This window comes from Podarcis cretensis (assembly GCF_951804945.1).
Source record: "Podarcis cretensis genome assembly, chromosome: 1".
NCBI lineage: Eukaryota > Metazoa > Chordata > Lepidosauria > Squamata > Lacertidae > Podarcis > Podarcis cretensis.
In genome coordinates this window covers 18,856,964-18,877,806 of record NC_137170.1, presented here as the reverse complement: position 1 = coordinate 18,877,806, position 20,843 = coordinate 18,856,964, and the positions used below count along the sequence as shown (strand labels likewise).

Sequence of the window (20,843 nt, the reverse complement as noted above, 5' to 3'; positions counted from 1 at the left end):
GAGAAAAATCGCAACCATAATTTTAAAACATACACAAGTTAAAAAACCCACACACAGATTAAAATTACCTCAACTTTCTAAGCATCAGAGTAGGCTTCTATACAGTGGTAACTTGGGTTAGGAACTTAATTTGCTCTGGAGGTCCGTTCTTAACCTGAAACTGTTCTTAACCTGAGGTACCACTTTAACTAATGGGGCCTCCTGCTGCTGCCGCGCTGCCACCACACGATTTCTGTTCTCAACCTGAAGCAAAGTACTTAACCTGAGGTTAGCAGAGTCTGTAACCTGAAGCGTCTGTAACCCACGGTACCACTCTATATGAATTTGTGTGTGTGTGTGTGTGTGTGTGTGTGTGTGTCTTTATGGTTGATGCTTTTGTTGTTAAATCGCATCACAAGAAGTGATTCATGAATGGAATGAGCTAAATGAATAAAAAAGTTATTAAAAAAAAACCTGAAGGGTTTCAACCAGTATCTGATACATCTGACAGTTTGAATTTGAAGGCCTAAGCAAAAAACAACAACCCATCATTTGATCGCAAGGAACTGTTCTGGCGCTGTTTGTCTTTTTAAAAAAATACTCTTCTTAAGCTAGAGAAGGACAAGTTCAAGAACATTGTATGCCCAACCAAAACTTATTTTACAAAAGGTTATCTATCATCTTGTCGTCTTGGGAATCAACACAATGGTACCCAACAACTTTCATTTGTTGAGTTAACAATCATTGCATTAGAGTCTTCGCAAAATGGAATGGCCAACTGTTCTCAGTGAGACTGTTTTGTCGCCTTGATATTGTTGTGTCCCTCCTGGGTGATTTAAAAGTGGGGGAGCCCACAACGCTCCCCAAACCCACCCTTCTCTTACTTTGATCTGTCAAGCTGCCATTTGATGCTCTGACTTGCAAGGGAAACAGAATGAACATCAATCTTGTCAAGAGCCGTGCTGTTAGAAAGCTTCCTCCTAATGATAATGTGCATGTCTGGAGTTTTTAGTTACTGTCAGTCAAATCGGTAGTTGAGAAGGAGGCACCGGGATGATGCACAATAACAGAATGCAATGCTACCGATAGCATCGCAGATTGCAGGCTTCCCAGTGGGTCGTAATTTTCAGACGCCAAACTGTAAGCCTCGTGCTTCGTCTGGTTTTTGGTGACTGATGCTGACCAAAAGAGACAGCAGATTGTATTTTATATTCAGAGCGACAGCGAGCAAAGGGAAGGGAGATTCACAGCCACTGCAGCTGCTGAGAGGCCAGAACTCAGCAGAGGAGCATACGCTCTGCGTGCAGAATGTCTCATGTTTAGTTCCCAGCACCTCCTGTGAAAGAATCTCAGATACCCTAGCTAAGAATACTGTTGGATGATACCCAATTGTGGACTCCCACAAACACAGTGGAAATCTAGTTCCACAGCTGGGACTTCCCCTCCCTCTTCTCCCCTCTGCAACCCCATGTGCCCTCCCAAATTCTGCTCCTGAGGACTGGAGGACTGCCTGGAGGAGAATGGAGGACTTGGGATGCTGCAGGGGAGAAAGAAGAGAAAGGGGAAGCCCTATCATATCTGCTAACATGACCGCAGCTCTCGCCCCATGCCTAAGATCATGGAGAGCTTCTGAAATGATTGGGCTGGTGGTTTGACTCAGCAGAAGAAGCTTCAAGCATTCACACAGATTCTGCAATAATAGTTTCCATAGCAGCACAACAGGCAGTAAATGTATGTGTTGTTCCACTTCCTTTTGAGTAAGGGGTGGAGCAGCTGTGCCCCCTCCCACATGCCAGCGTGGCAAATAGGGAAAATGGGAGCCAAAGTCTGAAAAAATGGGGAGGACCATCCCAGTTTTAAATCATAAGTTGCCTTAATCGTGACTCATGGAAAGGAGGGATATAAAGTTAGAAAATAATGACAGAGAAGAAATAATGTTATTAAGCCGTACGGGGCTTACAACAGCCAAAACAAAACAAAAAGGCTTGAAAGATTAAGAATCATCACCACCAACATCCTCATCAAAAATAAGCATATTGAAAGGATAGTTATTTGAAAGAGTGAAACATACAGACAGGCCATTGACTTATACATATCCAAATATTCTGAATTTTCAGTTCCAACTTTTAAATCTTAAGAAGAATTTCAAAATCTCAAAAAAGTTTTATACAAATTATTTCGCACCTCCAACAAACAATTCACCCCTTTAAAGCCAACTTCTTCATATATGAGATAATTAAATGGATTATGTCTAGAAATCTGATTAGTAAATGAATAAACGTAATATTGATTGCTGGTTTTATTTTGCTCTTTTAATTGTGTGCCGCTTCCATGATTTGTTTAAAGGAAGTGGCATATAAGTGGACAAATGACAGAGCAGAGATCACTTTGCACATAACTTGATGCTTCACACATTAACTAGAACCCCTGGTTTGGCATTATGGGAATAATCCATTTGCCTCTACACACTACCCCCCAGCTGTTCTGCTTAATTAGCTACTTTGTGCAAACAAACCCTGATTCGCAATCCTGGTTTTCAGGGCAAACCATAGTTTGCTGGTCCAGATGGACCAGCAGTGGTGGCCAACATGATGCCTCACAGGTGTTCTGGACTCCCACCTTGCATCAGCCCCAGTCAACATGGTTAATGGTCAGGGATAATGCAAACTGCAGTCCACACTTCTGGACAGCAGGTGCATTCACACCATACTGACATTCCTACCACCCTGCTCTTCTCCCTGCCGCCGCCACCCCGGTAAGCCACAGCCACGCCAGTCCCAGGAGGCCAGTGAGTGGTATCATCTCTCCCCACTAGCCACTCTTGTGCTCTCCACATTCATGTTCAGTTCGGTTTCAGATAACACCTAATAGGGCTTTAGAGAGGTGGGGTTATGAGAAGCAAAGCAACTGAAGGTCTTGCGAAGGATCAACAGGTTTCTAAGAAAACACACAGGCTGAAATCGTTGTGAAAGGGAACTGGGTGAAAGACCAAGACAAATTGTGTGGATTGCCAACGACATTCTATAAGTGGTCTCATGTGCAGCACACATGGGCGTGCAAGACACCATCCAATGTCCTTGCAATATATTACAAACAGGTATGAAAACTAAACAAGTGAAGGATCACATCTCAGAGGAAATACATTGACGGCTGCATTTTCTTCGAACCATTAAATATTGGTACAAAATGTAACAACTAAGGTTCTTGTATTAAAAGGAGATCATGTGCTCGTCACTGATGTGAATTATTTACCACATTGGTAGATGCTTCCTTCTCCCCAAATTGTTTTGCTCATATTTAAAGTACTTCAGTTTTTGGCACTCAAAATCAGTTCTTTGTATTTGATTGATTAACAGAAGGTCTCCATCCTTCACTGGGCATAGGCAGATTGGTCAACATTAAGTGGAGAGGATTTGATAGTATGGCCTCAGTATCAATGTATTTACCCACCATGCTGAGCATGAGTCAAACAACTGGGCATTCATTTAAAAAACTCGGGATTACTAAAAATGGAACCTGCCAACATTTGCAAGTTAGACATACGAAAGCAGCAAAGACCCATCACCGACATTGCAAGCCAAGGCTTCCCCATATCCCAGAAAGCTGAAAGCTTAAATGTCTTAAGATACGTCTACCTTAATTAAATTTCTTGGTGAACTGTTGTGACCAGCCAGCTAGGAGGGAACAAAATAATATTATACATATCAGATTATAATGAAAAGCAAAGCAATATCAAACATTCAAAAACGGCATCCTAAAAATAAGCAGCCTCTACATTTGTGTTAATCCTTCCTGCATCGAAGAAAGTTGTGGTCATGCATGAGATATGCAGTTCAATAAGCATATTGGGGGGTGGCCCTGAAATAAAAGGTCTCAGAATGTCTTATATAGGAGGTCTGAAAAGATGAGATTGGAGAAATGGATGGGCAGCACTGCCTTTTTCACAAGGGTGAAACTGAAAGAACACAGAACTCAATTAGTATAAAACTGGCATGGAAAATAAATCAAGTCCCGCAGATTTCAGCAGTCAACAGCCTAGCTTTTCACTCTGAAAAAATGGGTTTGTGAATTAAACTGGAAGAGGTATTGCAACAGTGCGCTATTTAGAGAACTGGTGCAAATTGGAATTCGTAATTGACAGCAGAGAGATAAAGCTGTGGGGGACGCATGACAAATAGCGGGGGATCATTAATAAGGGGTTTCGCTTCAGCATGTAAAATTAACAATCATGAAAATATTTATCATCTGTGGGGAACAAGGAGCAAAAGCGGCGTGTGGCATCACGTGCTTTTGTGTTCTACAGATGCAGAGAAACCGAACTGAAATACAACAAAGCCACTGACATTCCAAAAGGGCTGCCTTTCTCTTCTTCCCAGCAAAGCAAGGCAAACTGAACCTGTGCTTTCAAGGGAGGAGAGGAGAGCAGGGTGTGTCACTGTGAGCATCCTGAAGCATGAACGGCAAACAGGATATCGAGTTAATTTTGCAAAAATACACAGCCCCTCTTCTCCCCACCCAGCTGGAATCCTCACATCTGCAGTAAAGCCCAGATCCCACTAATTTATTTGATTCACACTGACTTCTTTGGTGATACAATTTTTAAATGTTGAGTCAATGTCTTCTTTCTTCTTCTTTAGCGATCAATTGTAGACGAGTAAGATAGTCTTCCATAAACGCGGTTTTAACAATGAGTCCATAAGTGACTGTGGAGGCCAATTCTGGATCTACATGTCCTTCCACAGTGGGGACATTGGTTTCCAGGCAGGAGTTGATTTGCCAAGTGTGCCTTCCTCTTGGCATGTTTCTCCCTTTCGTTCTGAGAGTCTTCAAAGCCCATGACACCTTTGGTAAAGGCTGTTCTCCAATTGGAGCGCTCGCAGGCCAGTGTTTCCCAATTGTTGGTGTTTATACTACATTTTTTAAGATTTGCCTTGAGACATTCTTTAAACCTCTTTTGTTGACCACCAGCATTACCCTTTCCATTTTTAAGTTTGGAATAGAGTAGTTGCTTTGGAGGACGATCATCAGGCATCCGCACAACATGACCAGTCCAACGAAGTTGATGTTGAAGAACCATTATTTCAACACTGGTGATCTTTGCTTCTTCCAGTACACTGGTATTAGTTCGCCTGTCTTCCCAAGTGACATGTTAAAATTTCCAGAGACACCAAATGTACCCCCACCACCACTCTCTTCTCCCCGTTAGCAGGCACACACTTACTAAAGGACCTTTGTGCTCCCTTCCAGTTTTACAATTCTATGATCTGTTATCTTAAGTTGCAGCCCTTAAGTTGCAGTAGTCAATGTTGTGTCCTCCAGATGTTGTTGAACTCCAACTCCCATCTGCTGCAGCCAGCATAGTCAACGGTCAAGGATGATGGGAGTTGTAGCCCAACAAACTGGAGAGCAACATGTTGGCTATCCTGGCTGTACACAATTACCTGGGAGCAAGTCTTGTCAAATAATATGTTTGGGTTTGGACTGTAAGTGACACACACTGAAATGGCATTTACGTTTACAATTATATATACTCAGCGTAGCTTTTTGCATAACAATAACTCTTAGGCTAAGAGAGAGAGAGAAATTTACACCAGGAGACTGTTGTGTTACCTAAACGGGTAATATGAAGATGCAGAAGATGCATGGAATCCTTCAAGGATATTTTCGCCATTGGTGTAAATCCTTGAAAATTCTCATGGACTGGGTGATCCAATTGGACCACAACTACACCTTCTAAATGGAAAGCACCTTATTCCCTATCAAGTGCAGGCAGCAAGCTGGCCGTAGGGCCACTCAGCCACAAAGCTCACTGAGTGACCTTCGGCCAATCCTAATCTCTCAGCATAACCTATTTGCTGCGAGGACAGTGGGGACTGCAGAGAGAACCACCATGCACATTGCCCTGAATGCTTGGTTTGCTTTCAACCATTGCTGGAACAAGTTGCTCACTCGGGAGCTCTCCGTGGTACTGAAATGACAGGCAGGATGTAAATGTAAATAATAGGAGTAGACTGTGGCTGCCGATGGCCCAGTTGCAGCACTTACATAGTTGCTTGCTAAACTGCCGGGAGCTGCATGTTTCTGAATACTAGTTGCTGGAAAACATGAGAGGGAAGAGTGCTGATGCACACAGGTCCAGCTTGCAGGCTTCTTATAGGAGCCTGTTTGGCCACTGTGAGAACAGGATGCTGGACTGAGCCAATGCCCTGATCAAGCAAAGCTATTCTTGTGCTGTTGGGTTAAACTAAAGTAACTAAGCCAACCTGCCCAGGAGAGGGCCTGTTAGTGGTACCACATGTTTGTGTGGTTTGAGGGGTGGAGTTGCATGGCAGGGCCTTCTCTGTGGTGGCTCCTAGGCTGCCTGGTGCCCTTCCCTCTTGTACTATTATTGAGTAGTCAGGATAAGACGGACCTCTGTACTCAGGCTGTTGGGTGAGTGTGTCCCCTCCTTCTATACTGCTGCGTTCTTGCTCTTGTGTTTTCTTCAGTTTTGTGGTTTTCATTTAATTTAATGGTTTTCATTATTTTAATTTGTTATGTTTTATGTAATCTACCCTGGGACCATTCAGTGAACAAATAGAGTTTTGATTTTGATTTTTTTTTTTTTTACCCTGCAGAATTCATGCAAAGTAAGAGAAATTATGTACATTATCCTCAATTTGTATAATCTATTCAAGTTGCAGAATTTGGAATGCCTGGACACACATTTTTTTTTTTAAAAAAAAAACCAATAGTATGAGTCCACACATACCAAAACATAAAACACAGCAGTTCAGGCTACAGCCTATTTAATATTTTACCTTATTGTGTACTAAGGAGAAGCTGAACATAGGAAATTGTGGGCTGCTTTTTTCCTCCCCTCCTCCCCGTTATGAGTCATTTGCTCGAAATTGGCCTTGTGGTTTCGTGCATTAAAATAATAACAATTTCCACCCCCACAAACAGGAGGGGGCTTGGGGGAAATAAGGAGAGATTTGCAATTTCATGTTACTTGTGGGAGATACGTGCGCGGCTTCTTGAGGATATAATTGCCACATTACAAAGCTAACAAGCACAAACTGGAAAAGGGTCCTTGAGAGAGGGAGGGGGGCACTACTGTTCATGGCTAATGAGAGGCCTATGCGAAAGACACAAACATAACGAGTGGGAACCACAAATGGCTTCTAACATGGCTCCAAAAGAAATAATCTAGTTATTGTTGGGGGAGAAGGAAAGAGCTTACCTCCTCCTTATACCTGGCAGATCCAGATGTGATCCTAGCCTCAGGAAACATTGGCTAAGCGGCTGATTGGCATATGTGCATGAAAACACATAGACTACTTGCCCCCTCCTGCATGAAAGGAGTTCCAAGTGATCAAAAAGGGGTCACATTGCTGGACCTGCCCCACACTTTCTTCAGTCCTGCTCCTATACCTTAAGGTCCATGAATAATCATAGTTTAGAGGTCCCAGGCCCTAAGGAAGTCAGATTATCCTCCACCAGGGCCAGGGCCTTCTCAGTGATGGCTCCGACCTGGTGGAATGCTCTGTCCCATGAGACCAGGGCCCTGCAGGATTTAACTTCCTTCCGCAGGGCCTGTAAGACAGAGCTATTCTGCCTGGCTTTCAATTTAAACTTAGCCTGATCTTTTATTCCCCTTCCTTCTCTCCCTCTCCCCTTTTTATGAAGATTACTCGCTCTGGGATCCCACAGCTAATTCTCCCCTGGTCTCCTCACTGGCCCAAATAGGACTAATTTAGCCAGCTAGCCTTGGTGATAATCTAATGTTTATTGGATGGATTTCCCCCTAAATTGATTTTTGAATTCTGAATTTATTGTTATTCACGTTTTATACTGTATTTTATGCTGGTTTTTGTTGCATCAATTAAGTGTTTTAAATTTGTTGTTAGCCACTCTGAGCCCAGTTTCTGAACCGGGAAGGGGGGTATAAATATATTATTATTATTATTATTATTATTATTATTATTATTATTATTCTGAGCGCAGATATCTGCAGCAGGAAACCCTACTATGACAAAGTCACCAGCTAAGGAGCCACGAGAAATCCAGGTCCCTGAGCCTAATGATGGAGATTCACCTGAGGCTGACAGACAGGAGTCCCCAGAACAACCTCCAAAAGCAAAAAACTCATCGGAGCCTGAGGAACCAAATACCTCCCACAGTATTTGTGCAGTGAGCGCAACAGTAGGGAGGCCATAGAGCATAGGAGGAGTGCCCGTCTTCCGGCTAAAGGGTTGGCTATTTAATAAACTAAGCTCTCTGCAAGGGGGCACAGCCTAGGAGAGGTGGTCTGGGAGGCAGAGGCTTCAGAATGCTCCGTTTGCTTTCAACCATTGCTGGAACAAGTTGCTCACTCGGGAGCTCTCCGTGGTACTGAAATTCCTGGCTTGCCTTGCTCTGTGGGCTCCTTTGCCAGACCAGAATAGGCCGTCTACAGATCTATATGCATGTAAACTTCTCTGGGAGTTGGAGCCCTTTGTCCATTAGGATTCTCTTGTAGGATTCCCCACTGCAGACGTCCATGCCAGACGGGCAGGCCGGCTACCCATGTAATAACATGGAACCTCTTCATGCAATTCATATGTGAAGGTGTGTGTGTGGGGGTGTTCACACAAGCATCCCTCACCAACAGGGAGGTTAGGATGTGCCTGGTGACAATGACAAGTCCCTGCTGCCAAATGGTGATGTGCCCAGCCAGTGTGGGAGGGGGCTCTACCACAAAGGGAGAGATCCAGTCAGGTGTGCACATATAACCCCTTCTCTTGCCATTTTAGCAACATAAGGGGCCTTTGACATAAGACGGGGCCTTTTCAGTGGTGGTGGCAAGTTTGTAGCAGTCACTTCCCAGGGAGGTTCAGCTGATTCCATCATTATCAGGAGGGAGCATAATAAAACACCCCTGTATTCAAAGCGCTTTGAGGACCAGGCTGAACAATGTTCTGCCGGACTGGACGTTTCTACTATATCTTGCATTTTTATTATTGATCAGCTTATTTTAAGGGTGGGAAATCTTTTTTTCAGCCTGGGGGCGACACCCCCTTGTGCACAGTATTTCAGGGGTCATGTGCGAGGATTCCTCCATCCAGGCAAGCAAGGGGCTTTGTCCCAGTTCAAGGCCACATTCCAGCCAGGCAAAAGCACTCAAGGCGGATGCACAGCAGGGCTGGTGAAGGCCTGGAGGGCCAAATAATAGAGGTCCGGTCCACAGGGCTGGAAATTCCTCGCTCACAGCTTATACTGTGGTTTAATTGCTTGTTTTAATTGCATCCATGATTGGATGGAGCAGGTGCTGCTATTAGCTGCCTCCTGGGTCCCTAAAGGATATAAATATAAATATTTTATAAATATACATAGGGGTGTGTGCGAGAGTCTGGATGTGTTTGTCTGTGTGTACGTGCATGTGAATAAATACGTACGTAATTATGTGTTACATATCTGCTGCGTGTGAGAATGGATGTGGGTGCATGTGTTATTTCTGATAGGTATGGATAGGTAAAGGTAAAGGACCCCTGGAAGGCTAAGTCCAGTTAAAGGCAACTATGGGGTTGACTAAACCGCTTTTGGAGCAACGGAACACCCTGACGGAAACCAGAGTGCATGAAAACACCGTTTATGTTACTGCCATAGCGGTACCTATTTATCTACTTGCACTGGTGTGCTTTCAAGCTGCTAGGCTGGCAGGAGCTGGGACAGAGCAATATGAGCTCTCCCCGTTGTAGGGATTTGAACTGCTGACCTATTGGCAAGCTCAAGAGGCTCAGTGGTTTAGACCACAGTGCCACCTGCATCCCAGCTGGCAGAAATGCGTGTAGAGAGCTGGTCCACTCACTGCTGACATCTAGCCTCCAAGTTAGCCCTGAAGAAATGAGGTCTTTGGCCTTAATTTGTTCCTTATCCTTGCTGTAGCACCTTAAAAACTTAACCACTGCATCATGACGTAAGATGGGAATATCCCTTCATGCATCTGATGAAGCCTCTGTAGACTAATGCAATGCTTCTTAGCTTTTAAGCTGCTACAGGACTCTATGTCTCATTTTAGCTGTGTTGGACTGACACGGCAGGAAGTTTTTTCCCACGGTGGAAGTTACTTGCATGACACGCAACCTGCTAATGAGTCAAGCCTCACACAGAGGGTTGAGCAGGAGAGCAAGAGGTGGCAGGTGGCAAGTTCAGCGCACTAAGCCAGAGGCAAAAAAGAAAAAACAAGAGTCATGCAACTTGAATCCACTAAATGCAAAAATGCAAATCCCACCAACAAGTCCTAGCTCTCAGATCTGTTAAAAGCACTGCAGGACATGGCACTCAAAGCTTTGATGGAAACCCTTTCATCATCTGGGTGACAAACTTTCTTCCTATTTCCCATCTTGCTGACTTGCCATTGAAATGTGAGCCCCACTGAAATCTGGGCTTTTTTTCCGGGTCAGAGACAACCAATGAATGTGGAGGCAATCTCTGACCTGGAAAATCCCCTGGGAATGCTGGTTCTGAACAGAGGCTAGAAGCACGCACTGATATTTTGACAGCCGATGGAACCGGCATGGAACCGAAACTGAGGGGCTGAAAATGTATGCACTTGTTTCAGAAGAAACAAGCAAGAATTACCGTATTTTTCGCTCTATAAGACGCACTTACTAAAAAGTAAGGGAAAATGTGTATGTGTGTTATGGAGCGAATGCAGGCTGCGCAGCTATCGCTGAAGCCATAAGAGCAAGAGGGATCGGTGCACACCGATCCCTCTTGCTCTCCTGGCTTCAGCGATAGCTGCGCAAAGCCTCCTGAGTGCAGCCGGAGCGCTCCTGCCTCTTCGCTCAAGAGGCTTTGCGTTGCTTTCTTGTTTCTTGTTTTCCTCCTCTAAAAACTAGCTGTGTCTTATGGTCGGGTGCGCCTTATAGAGTGAAAAATACGGTACACGCCTTCCTTCAAGTCTTGATTTTGAGCTTAGAGAAGCATGAAACCTTATGCAAAAAGGGCAGGACGCAATCACAATTCTGTACGTGTTGGCGGAGGGAAAGGGCCCACCACACAAATTGCCCAGTGATCACTACTGTTCAGTACAGTGGTTGTACAACCAGGCTCCAAACTCTCCTTAAGAGCGGAGCAGACCTTATTTTACTGCACAGGTGAGGAATCTGGAGCCCAGGGCCAAATGAGGACATACACGTCTCTCTCTCGGAGCTTTGTCACTTTCTGCAGACAACAGCCACCACTCCCATGCCTTGGACCCTGGAACACTTTTGCTTGGCTGCAATGGGTTTCTTGAACTGTAGTATTTTTCTCTTGCTTTTCTGGATAGAGAGCAGAGAGGGACGCAGGGATGTGTGCAGAAAGTTACCAACTGTACAAAGGGAAAACTCAGTGTCATTGCTCCACTCACTTCAGCCTCTTAGCTCACCCACCACTGACATGTGACCCCCACCTCTCAGAATGGATTTTGGACCTTGGGCTGAGAAAATTCCCCACCCCTGTTTCATTAGGCCACAGTTTCTCCCATCATGTTACCTAGGATAGGATAGTTATGTTGGTGGCCTGGGAACGGCTCTGGAGATTTTTATTGGTGTGTGTGTGTGTGTGTGTGTGTTGCACAGGTTCACTTTGTTAAGGTGACAAAAAGGTGTGAAATCAATTTTTAAGGTTTCTTGAACCAACACCCAGCAAGTTTACAGCAAACAATGTGTGTGTGACATCTGATGTTAGGCATACTCAGAATAAAACCACTGCTATCAATGGACTTGCTGTAAGCATCTTAAATCCATAGATATGAATTGGTCTATTCCCAGCATTTCTTCATAGTCTATCACCCCCATGATTCCAGGACTTTGGTGCTACTGTTTCACGACAAAGTTCTGGCAGGTGCATCACGGGAAAGACTCGCCTTCTGTCATGACCAGAGGGTATCAAAATTTAAAGATGCAAAATGTCCCATCTTTCATTTGCATTGCTATTACTGAATGTTCAGAGTGGCTCAGGCAGGCCATGAGACTCTTAACCTCAGGGTCATGGTTTCAAGCAAAAATAATCCTGCACTGCAGGTGGGTGGACTGGATGATAACCGTTGTGGTCCCTCCCAACTCTACAAATTTATGGTTGTATGATTCTAACAGCACTTTCTTGTATCTCTTTAACACCAGCAATATCTAAGTGGAGGTCCCAGGTCACAAGGTGAGATTGGTCTCAACTAGGGCCAGGGCCTTTTCAGTACTGGCCCCGACTTGGTGGAACGCTCTGTCGGGACTTGACATCTTTCCGCAGGGCCTGCAAGGCAGAGCTGTTACACCTGGCCTTTGGTTTGGACTCAGTCTGACCCTTATGTTTCCCTTCCTTTATGGTTTTGATCTATGGGCTACTTTTAAAATGAGGCTGCATTTTAAATTGCATTTTAACCTGTATTTTAAATTGTCCGTCCCCCCCCATTATGTTTTTACTGTAATTTTATTGGTGTTAGCTGCCCTCTGGCCAGGGAGGGCAGGGTATAAATATTATTATTATTATTATTATTATTATTATTATTATTATGCTGTCCTTTAAATTTGCTGTCCCACAAGTTCGCTTATTTATTTTACAATGACAAACATGACACTCCCCAAATCTGTGGCTGGAAATGGTCCTTGCGCTGAACATCATGGGACACCGGATACTGCCCTATGGTGAGGAGGCAGGATACTATTGGTCGATGCAGCTTAGTACTGACTGTGCTGATTGGCAGTGGCTCTCCAAGATTTTATACAGGGTTCTTCCCTACCTGGAGACACTGGGACCTGAACCTGTGACCTTCTGCAATGCAGCACGTGTGTTCTTCTACCAGTGAGCTATGGCCCCTTGCCAGTAGTGATGTAAAGCCCCCAGCGGAATGGGAAGCCTGGCCTTGTTTCTCAACCTGCAAGGTGGGAACTACAGGGAGCAACGGAAGAGAAAAGCCACAGATAGTGACGTGCATTTTATAGTTCTAAAGAATGAAATTTGCTGTGACTCATCTGCGATTTCTCCCCGAATTGAACATGACAAACCAGTGAGGTAAACGCGTTAGCACAATACTATTTTTAGATGTCTTCCTGCGCAGGACTGAGCTGCACAGATAAAGGGCTCAGTCCACAAAACCAGGCTGCTCTGCGGCTGCTGCCTCTGCTTAACGGGGTTTTCTGCAATCTTCAGTAGGAATACATGAAGAGCGGACAGCAGTCGTGCACCGTCATGTGAAAGCAGCATGCTTTAGACTTAGTCTGCACAAATGAATTCAGGGTCAGAATTCTGATTCATATTTTGCTATCCCACCCAACCCCTCTTGTGCAATGGAAACAGTCCAGGGGAACCCAGAAGTCATCTAGTCCAACTCCCTGCAGTTCAGGAATATCAACTGAAACTTCCAGCACAGGTGGCCATCCAACCTCTGCTTAAAAACCTCAGGATTTCCTGATGTATAGTCGGAATCTCCTTTCTTGCAACTTGAAGCCACTGGTTCGAGTCCGACCCTCCGGAGCAGGAGAAAACAAGCTTGCTCCATCCACCATGTGACAGCCCTTGAGATATTTGAAGATGGCGATCATATCTCCTCTCATTCTCCTCTTTTCCAGGCTAAACATACCCAGCTCCTTCAACTGTTCCTCATAAGGCTTGGTTTCCAGACCTTGACCATCTTGGCTGCCAGCTTGTCAACATCCTTCTTAAATTGTGGTGCCCAGAATTGGAAACAGTATTCCAGATGTGGTCTGACCAAGGCAGAATAGAGTAGTACTATTACTTCCCTCACTACACTTCTGTTGATGCAGCCTAGAACAGCATTAGCTTTTTCTCCCTGCTGCATCATACTGTTGACTGATGTTAGGTTTGTGGTCCACCAAGACCCTTAGAACCTTTTCACATGTACTGCTAGTAAGTCAGGTGTCCCCCATCCTTTATTTCCCCAGACCCTAGACTGTAATGCTGCCTTTCTCAACCTGTGGGTCTCCAGATATTGTTGAACTACAACTCCCATCACCCCTAGCTAGCAAGGCCAGAGCTCAGGGGTGATGGGAGCTGTAGTCCAAGAACATCTGGGGACCCACAGGTTGAGAACCGCTGTGCAATGTATGTCATAAACAAAGTTGCTATCTAAACTGCAGTTAATATTGATGTAGTGAAAGCTCTTGTGATCTGGGCACCAGATTTTAAAAGGAAATTGGACAACTCCATGGAGGATGAGGCAGTAAAATGCTACCACGAGGGCTCCAAACTGCCTCCAGTTGAAGACAATATGCCTCTGAATATCACTTACTTAGGTAAAGGTAAAGGGACCCCTGACCATTAGGTCCAGTCGTGACCGACTCTGGGGTTGTGGCGCTCATCTCGCTTTATTGGCCGAGGGAGCCGGCATACAGCTTCCGGGTCATGGGGCCAGCATGACTAAGCCGCTTCTGACGAACCAGAGCAGCACACAGAAACGCCGTTTACCTTCCTGCCGGAGCGGTACCTATTTATCTACTTGCACTTTGATGTGCTTTCGAACTGCTAGGTTGGCAGGAGCAGGGACCGAGTAACGGGAGCTCACCCCGTCGCGGGGATTCGAACCACTGACCTTCTGATCAGCAAGTCCTAGGCTCTGTGGTTTAACCCACAGAGCCACCCGCATCCCTATCACTTACTTACTGGGGAGCAAAAGCGAGGAGAGTGCTCTTGCACTCAAACCTTGCTTGCAGGCTTTCCATACAAATCTGGTTGGCCCGTTTGCAAACAAGATGCTGGACTAGATTTGGTCTGACGCTGCAGGACTCTTATTACATTTTCATCTATCCTTCTGAGCCCTGCCTGTTAACAACATATATGGAGTTGATGTTTGACTTTGACTGTTCCTAGATTAGAAGCCAGCACAAACAAGAGATTGAGAAAGAGAGACAGAGAGAGATGAGTTCTGTTAATCAGCCTTTCTCAACCTGTGGGTCCCCAGATGTTGTTGAACTACAACTCCCATCACCCCTAGCTAGCAAGGCCAGAGCTCAGGGATGATGGGAGTTGTAGTCCAACAACATCTGGGGACCCACAGGTTGAGAACCGCTGTGTTAGATGGTTTTCTTCAAAGCTGACAAATTCCCCTGGAATAGCTGGATGCTCACAAGATCACCGGCTGAACCGAAGCCTGATCCCAGCACGCTTTTACCCTTGAATGCTGACACTCAGTGACTTTTGGTATGTTCGCTGGTAGGAAGTTGTGTAGACAAGACTCCCCGAGTGATGAAATCTGAGGTCCTAACAAATGCCCATGCATTAAGAGATTAGTGACTCGCTGGTGATTATGGAAAGCTACCTGGCATCTTTCCAGCTTCTAAACACAGAAGCAAAATACTGCTTCATCTAAGGAAATTTGATCTTCCGGCTGAAAACTATACTGCAAGCTTTTTGGTTTGTTTTTTTTTAAAAAAGTGTTCCTGTTGCAAATAACCCCCACCCCCTGAAAGACCCTTTGCTACCAGAAGCCGCTCTCAGGAACAAGTCACTTGACCCGCTCAGTTGATGCTCTGTGATGCGTCAAGGCTCCCATTGTGTCTCCTTGAGAAGAGAGCGAAATTAAGTTAGCAAAGGATTTCTCAATGCACCTCGTCATTCCACACTTCGTGACATCTCTGCAGTCTTTCAACACATGAGAAGGCAGAATGCTAGTCTCGTGTGAATAGAAGGATACATTCCAGAGGTTCCTTTGAACCCGCCATGCCTGTTGTTAGAGATACTGTTGATGCACATTTGTCAGGCTATCCGTTTTAGATCTGCATGCTTTTAATTATTTGGGAGTTGGGTAATTATTATTTTCATAACGAGACCAACTACAAAGCCCCTTCTTTTCTAGACGGGGTTAGTTCAAATTTCTCAAGGATGGAATCTGGGGCCTGACCAACCTTTTAAAAGGTGTTATTTTAAAGAGTGGTCCCAGCCTACCTACTTATTATTGGAATTCCCCCCTTTCAATTGTGTTAGGTTAACTGAAAACAAGTGTGCTGGCAGGGGCTGATGGGAGTTGAAGTCCAACAACATTGGAGGGCAACAGGTTGGCCAAGGCTCTAGGGCTAGGCGGAAGAAAACAAATTTGCTCCGTTGTCTATGTGACAATCTGTGTCAGCAAAGGTCTCCACCCCCCCAGTCTGCCATGGCTTGAAATTGTTGATCAGCCTTTTTGTTTTCTGGGTTTGTTTTTTTAGAGTGCTTTAACACAAAAGCTTTTGATGCTTTTGAATTATGGTGCTGGAGGAGACTCTTGAGAGTCCCATGGACTGCAAGAAGATCCAACCTATCCATTCTGAAGGAAATCAGCCCTGAGTGCTCACTGGAAGGACAGATCCTGAAGCTGAGGCTCCAATACTTTGGCCACCTCATGAGAAGAGAAGACTTCCTGGAGAAGACCCTGATGTTGGGAAAGATGGAGGGCACAAGGAGAAGGGGATGACAGAGGACAAGATGGTTGGACAGTGTTCTCGAAGCTACCAGCATGAGTTTGACCAAACTGCGGGAGGCAGTGGAAGACAGGAGTGCCTGGCGTGCTCTGGTCCATGGGATCACAGAGTCAGACACGAATAAACGAATAAACAACAACAACACAAAAGGCCAGATTTGGTGTAAAATAAATAAATAAATAAATAAACAAGCAAATCTGCTAAATTTCAACCAGAACATTTCTTCAGTGGTTCCCTAATCTCAGAGGCCCAATTGCAGAAAGAACATCACCTGCTATGGAGAAGAACTGGGAAAATTGCTGCTTGCTTGTTTTTTTAATTGCCCGTGCACTTTTCAACTATTAGTTATTGATCCTGCTTTTGACCTCATATATATGTTTAAAAAAAAGGGGGGGAAACAGATAAAGTACCCTCTGGTGTTTTTTTGTGCAGCACACACAAAGCAGGAAGAAGTCAGGCCAAGGGCATATTGAACAGGGAGCCAGTCACCACGATCCGATCCATGACTTGTTGCCTGGCAACAGGCCACACTGCCAAAAGAGGCCATCTACTTATTTTTTTATTTTAGTGATAATAACTTGGCTTCCTTGAAATAAAAAATAAAAGCACCTGACATTAATTACTACTGGAACACGTGGCTCAGAATTTCAAAGTTCCAGGCTAAAACTACCCATCAGCCCCTGCATTTCAGCACACTGCAAGAACTTTACATGGCAATATCCCACAGATTATTTGGGGAGTAAGCCCAATTAATCGCAATAGGACTTCATTCTGTTCTTAACCTGAAACTGTTCTTAACCTGAGGTACCACTTTAGCTAATGGGGCCTCCTGCTGCTGCCACGCCGCCACACGATTTCTGTTCTCATCCTGAAGCAAAGTTCTTAACCCGAGGTACTACTTCCGGGTTAGCGGAGTCTGTAACCTGAAGCGTCTGTAACCCGAGGTACCACTGTACTTCTATCAGATCTCAGAAGGCTGGAAGAAGCACCCTAAGCCTTGGGTGATTCAGTGCCACTTCAAGAAGATAGCTTTGGGCTCTGTGGAGCAATGATCTGACCTAGCATAAGGAGGTTTCCCATGTCCCTTTGGTCATGGATGTGCCACATAAAAACATTACAAGCCTTGGACTCCTCTGTGGTGCGATGGGGATTTCTTTTCGTCATTTCAGATAGCTGTCTCCTCCATTTACACCTCATTATCTCCGAGGCAGATTACATTAAAATAAAAATTGGCTATATTCAATCTGGCGTAGTGACATACTTAAAGCACAGAACTGATAAAGTGAAACATTAAAATATAGCATTATAACTTTAAAATAAGGATTAAAACTAATAGGAAAAAGTGGGGACATTCATAGCAATTGTGGAGGGTTTCCTCTGTAGGTGACTCAGATGACAAATATTTTGCCTTTGAGGCATCTGAAGTGGCAGGGGGTTCTGGGGAGGATTTTAAAGCGGGGGGGGGGGGAAGGTTTATATAGTGAGACATGTTCCTAAGATACGCAGATCCCAGCCAGTTCAATGCTTTAAAATTTAAGAGACAGCCACAACCCTTGCTTCAAAACAATGTGTTATACAATATACTCACTCCAGAGGACCAAGAAGTTACCGTATTTTTTGCTCTATAAGACTCACTTTTTCCCTCCTAAAAAGTAAAGGGAAATGTGTGTGCGTCTTATGGAGCGAATGCAGGCTGCGCAGCTATCCCAGAAGCCAGAACAGCAAGAGGGATTGCTGCTTTCACTGCGCAGCGATCCCTCTTGCTGTTCTGGCTTCTGAGATTCAGAATATTTTTTTCTTGTTTTCCTCCTCAAAAAACTAGGTGCGTCTTGTAGAACGAAAAATACGGTGGTTTCATTCTTAACTGGAACAGATGTGGGGAACCCTTGCCCCCAGATGTTGCTGAACTACAATTCCCATCATCCCCAGACACAGGCCTGATGGGAGTTGTAGTTCAGCAACATCTGGAGGTCCCAAGGTCCCCCACTCCTGATCTAGAACATAGTACAGCAGTGAGCAGAGCCAGGCCTAACTGAGTGAAGCAACTGCCTCAAGTGGAAAATGTGGAGATAGTGGGGGGCAGCAGGGAAAGCCCCCTGCTGTCCTCCTCAGCACCTTGGCTGATGGAGCTGTGGACCTCCATTAGCAAGAGTGGGGTGGAGGACACTCTCCCATTTCCAGTACTGAAATAATATTCAGCTGCCAGCCCATATAGCTTCTGGGATGGGGGTACTGTTCCCTTATCTCTCTCCTTCTCCCTCCCACCTCATTTCTTTGGGTTGCATGGCCCTATCTCTGGTCTAAATAATGTTGTTGTTGTTGTTAATAATAATAATAACAATAATGTGAAAATAGATTAACAGTTTTCAATTTCAGAGTTTCAAAATTCAGTTTATGCTTAGCGAAGCAAGGAAGCTGGTCGGATCGGATCTTCTGTCAGCCAGTGAAGGTACGTTCCCATCAAAATTCAGGCCCCTCTTGGTCCACACCCGCTGTTGCTCCGCCAGAAGGGGGAACCAGGGTAGCGACACATGCTTACGAAAGCCCACCTACCTGAGAGAGAAGTTTATTGTCGTCCTCTAGCAATTTGACTTTTGTTTCAAGTTGTCTGATGTAGTTAGAAGATGAATCTTTAAAGGAAGGAGAGAGAGAGAGAGGCAAAAATGAGAGATTAACCTTCCCAGGAGATAGTGCTTTAAAGTCAAGCAAGATAGCTTCACAATTAGACTAATGTTTCCTCTCAGCAGAAGAAGAAAGGTCAAGACAAGAACTGAAAAACAATGCCCAGGGGAACAAAGCGGGCATTTCAGTTTGAATCCATTAATACAACAAAGACCACACACACACACACAAACACACACAGAGAGAACAGAAGCAAACCCAGGAGCAGAAAAGGCCTCTCACAACCCTTGGAGGTTTGTGCCAGTAACAGGAGCATTTCGAGAAGCTAGGCAGAAATAATGAGGTTCGGTTCAGTCTCCTTCGAAAGCAGCAGAAGAGAAGACGTTTTAGGCATCAAAAGAGCAAGGGGACATTGGGGTGACCTTGTGCAGGCAGAAGGAGGCCGTCTCCTTCAAAAGAGCTGAGTTTGGGAGCAGGTGGGGGGGGGGGAATGGGTTACCGCCGCTCAAAAATATCTGCTGTTTATTTTGAAGGAGTATGAAAGATTTTGCATGTAGTAAGAATAAGGGAACGAGCAAAGGCGGTTAAAAAGAACACCCAGTGTTTATGCAGTGTTTCAAGGGCATTCACATCTCTCCACATATATAATTTTCTGTTTTAGATTTCTGCAACACTGCCTTTGAAAACTGCACAGTATAGCTGCCAGGAAACTGGGACCAGGCACCACAAGCGTGTTACGCCTATTTTCTATCATCGCCTGTGACTTTGGGTCCATTTCCAAGCCCGATTGCTGGTTTTGACCTTCAAAAGCCCTTGGGAGCTTTTTAGTTCGAAAAGCTTGTAAGAAATGAATTCTTATGCTTACATCCTGCCTTTCTTTTGTCACGGGATCAAAGGCAGCACAAATGTGATTCCCAGGCAGTCACCCAACTGAGCACACCTGTACCTGCTTAGCTTCAGCTAGGTGGTGGCCTCCCATGTTTTCAGACCCGCCCCCCCTGTGGAATATGAGCTGCCCAGACCTTGAGATCATCATCCGAAGTCCTTTTCCAGGTGCTCCCCATCAACTGGGATATTGCAGATGGCTGCGAGAGAAAGGGTCTTTTCCACAGTGGCCCCCTCAGTTGTGAAAAACCCTCCGCAGATACATGTGCCCAACTGCTTTCCACTTTGTAATTCTTAAACATTATAGCATGCTGCGGTTCTGGCAACAAAGTTATATTTTCCAGTTTTCGCTTCTGATCACTTTTGTTTGTTTATTTGACTTTTTAAATAGCCTGCTAAACGAAAGTCTCCAAGGGGATAATGACATATTTAAAAACATAAACACACTATAGCAGTGCCACATTCATACAAAAATGCATCTCTCTCTCTCTCTCTCTCTCTCTCTCTCTCTCTCTCTCACACACACACACACACACACACACACACACACAACAGTACCCCCATAACAGATGTAGTAGCTCGCTAACAGTCAAAACTTTGTTGCAATGTTTAAATCTCTTGATATTTGTTATTTATTTTATAGGTATCTCATTTGCTGATCCTTAATTTGTCTTACTGTAAATACGATTTTTTTTTAAAAAAAAATGTTTCCGCTACCGACATCATCCAAATAACACTGGAAATAAGAGACCGCCCCCCCCCCCCCAGTAAATATTAGGCACCTGGTCTTTCCTTAGGTTCCAACAAATTAATATTTAATTCACCATATACCTGCCTTCCCACTGCCCAAAATAAATAAATACAAAATCCCACACACTTACTCATTGGTTGCAGATGGATGGGGGACAGAACACTGGGTTTTGTTTTATTTTAAAAAGGAATTTG

General features: G+C 44.7%; 1 protein-coding gene across 3 annotated transcripts in view; it reads right to left on the bottom strand.

Moving 5' to 3' along the window:
* CCDC85C (coiled-coil domain containing 85C) overlaps positions 1 to 20,843 on the bottom strand; it is a 176,364-nt gene that overhangs the window by 40,915 nt on the left and 114,606 nt on the right. For 2 of the 3 annotated variants that reach the window (XM_079949262.1, XM_079949260.1), the window contains 2 exons: positions 18,945 to 19,021; positions 3,615 to 3,653 (listed from right to left, as the gene is read on the bottom strand). In XM_079949262.1, the coding sequence (XP_079805388.1) occupies positions 3,615 to 3,653; positions 18,945 to 19,021 (116 nt within the window). The remainder of the gene's footprint in view (positions 1 to 3,614; positions 3,654 to 18,944; positions 19,022 to 20,843) is intronic. The other variant, XM_079949261.1, reaches the window with a different exon arrangement.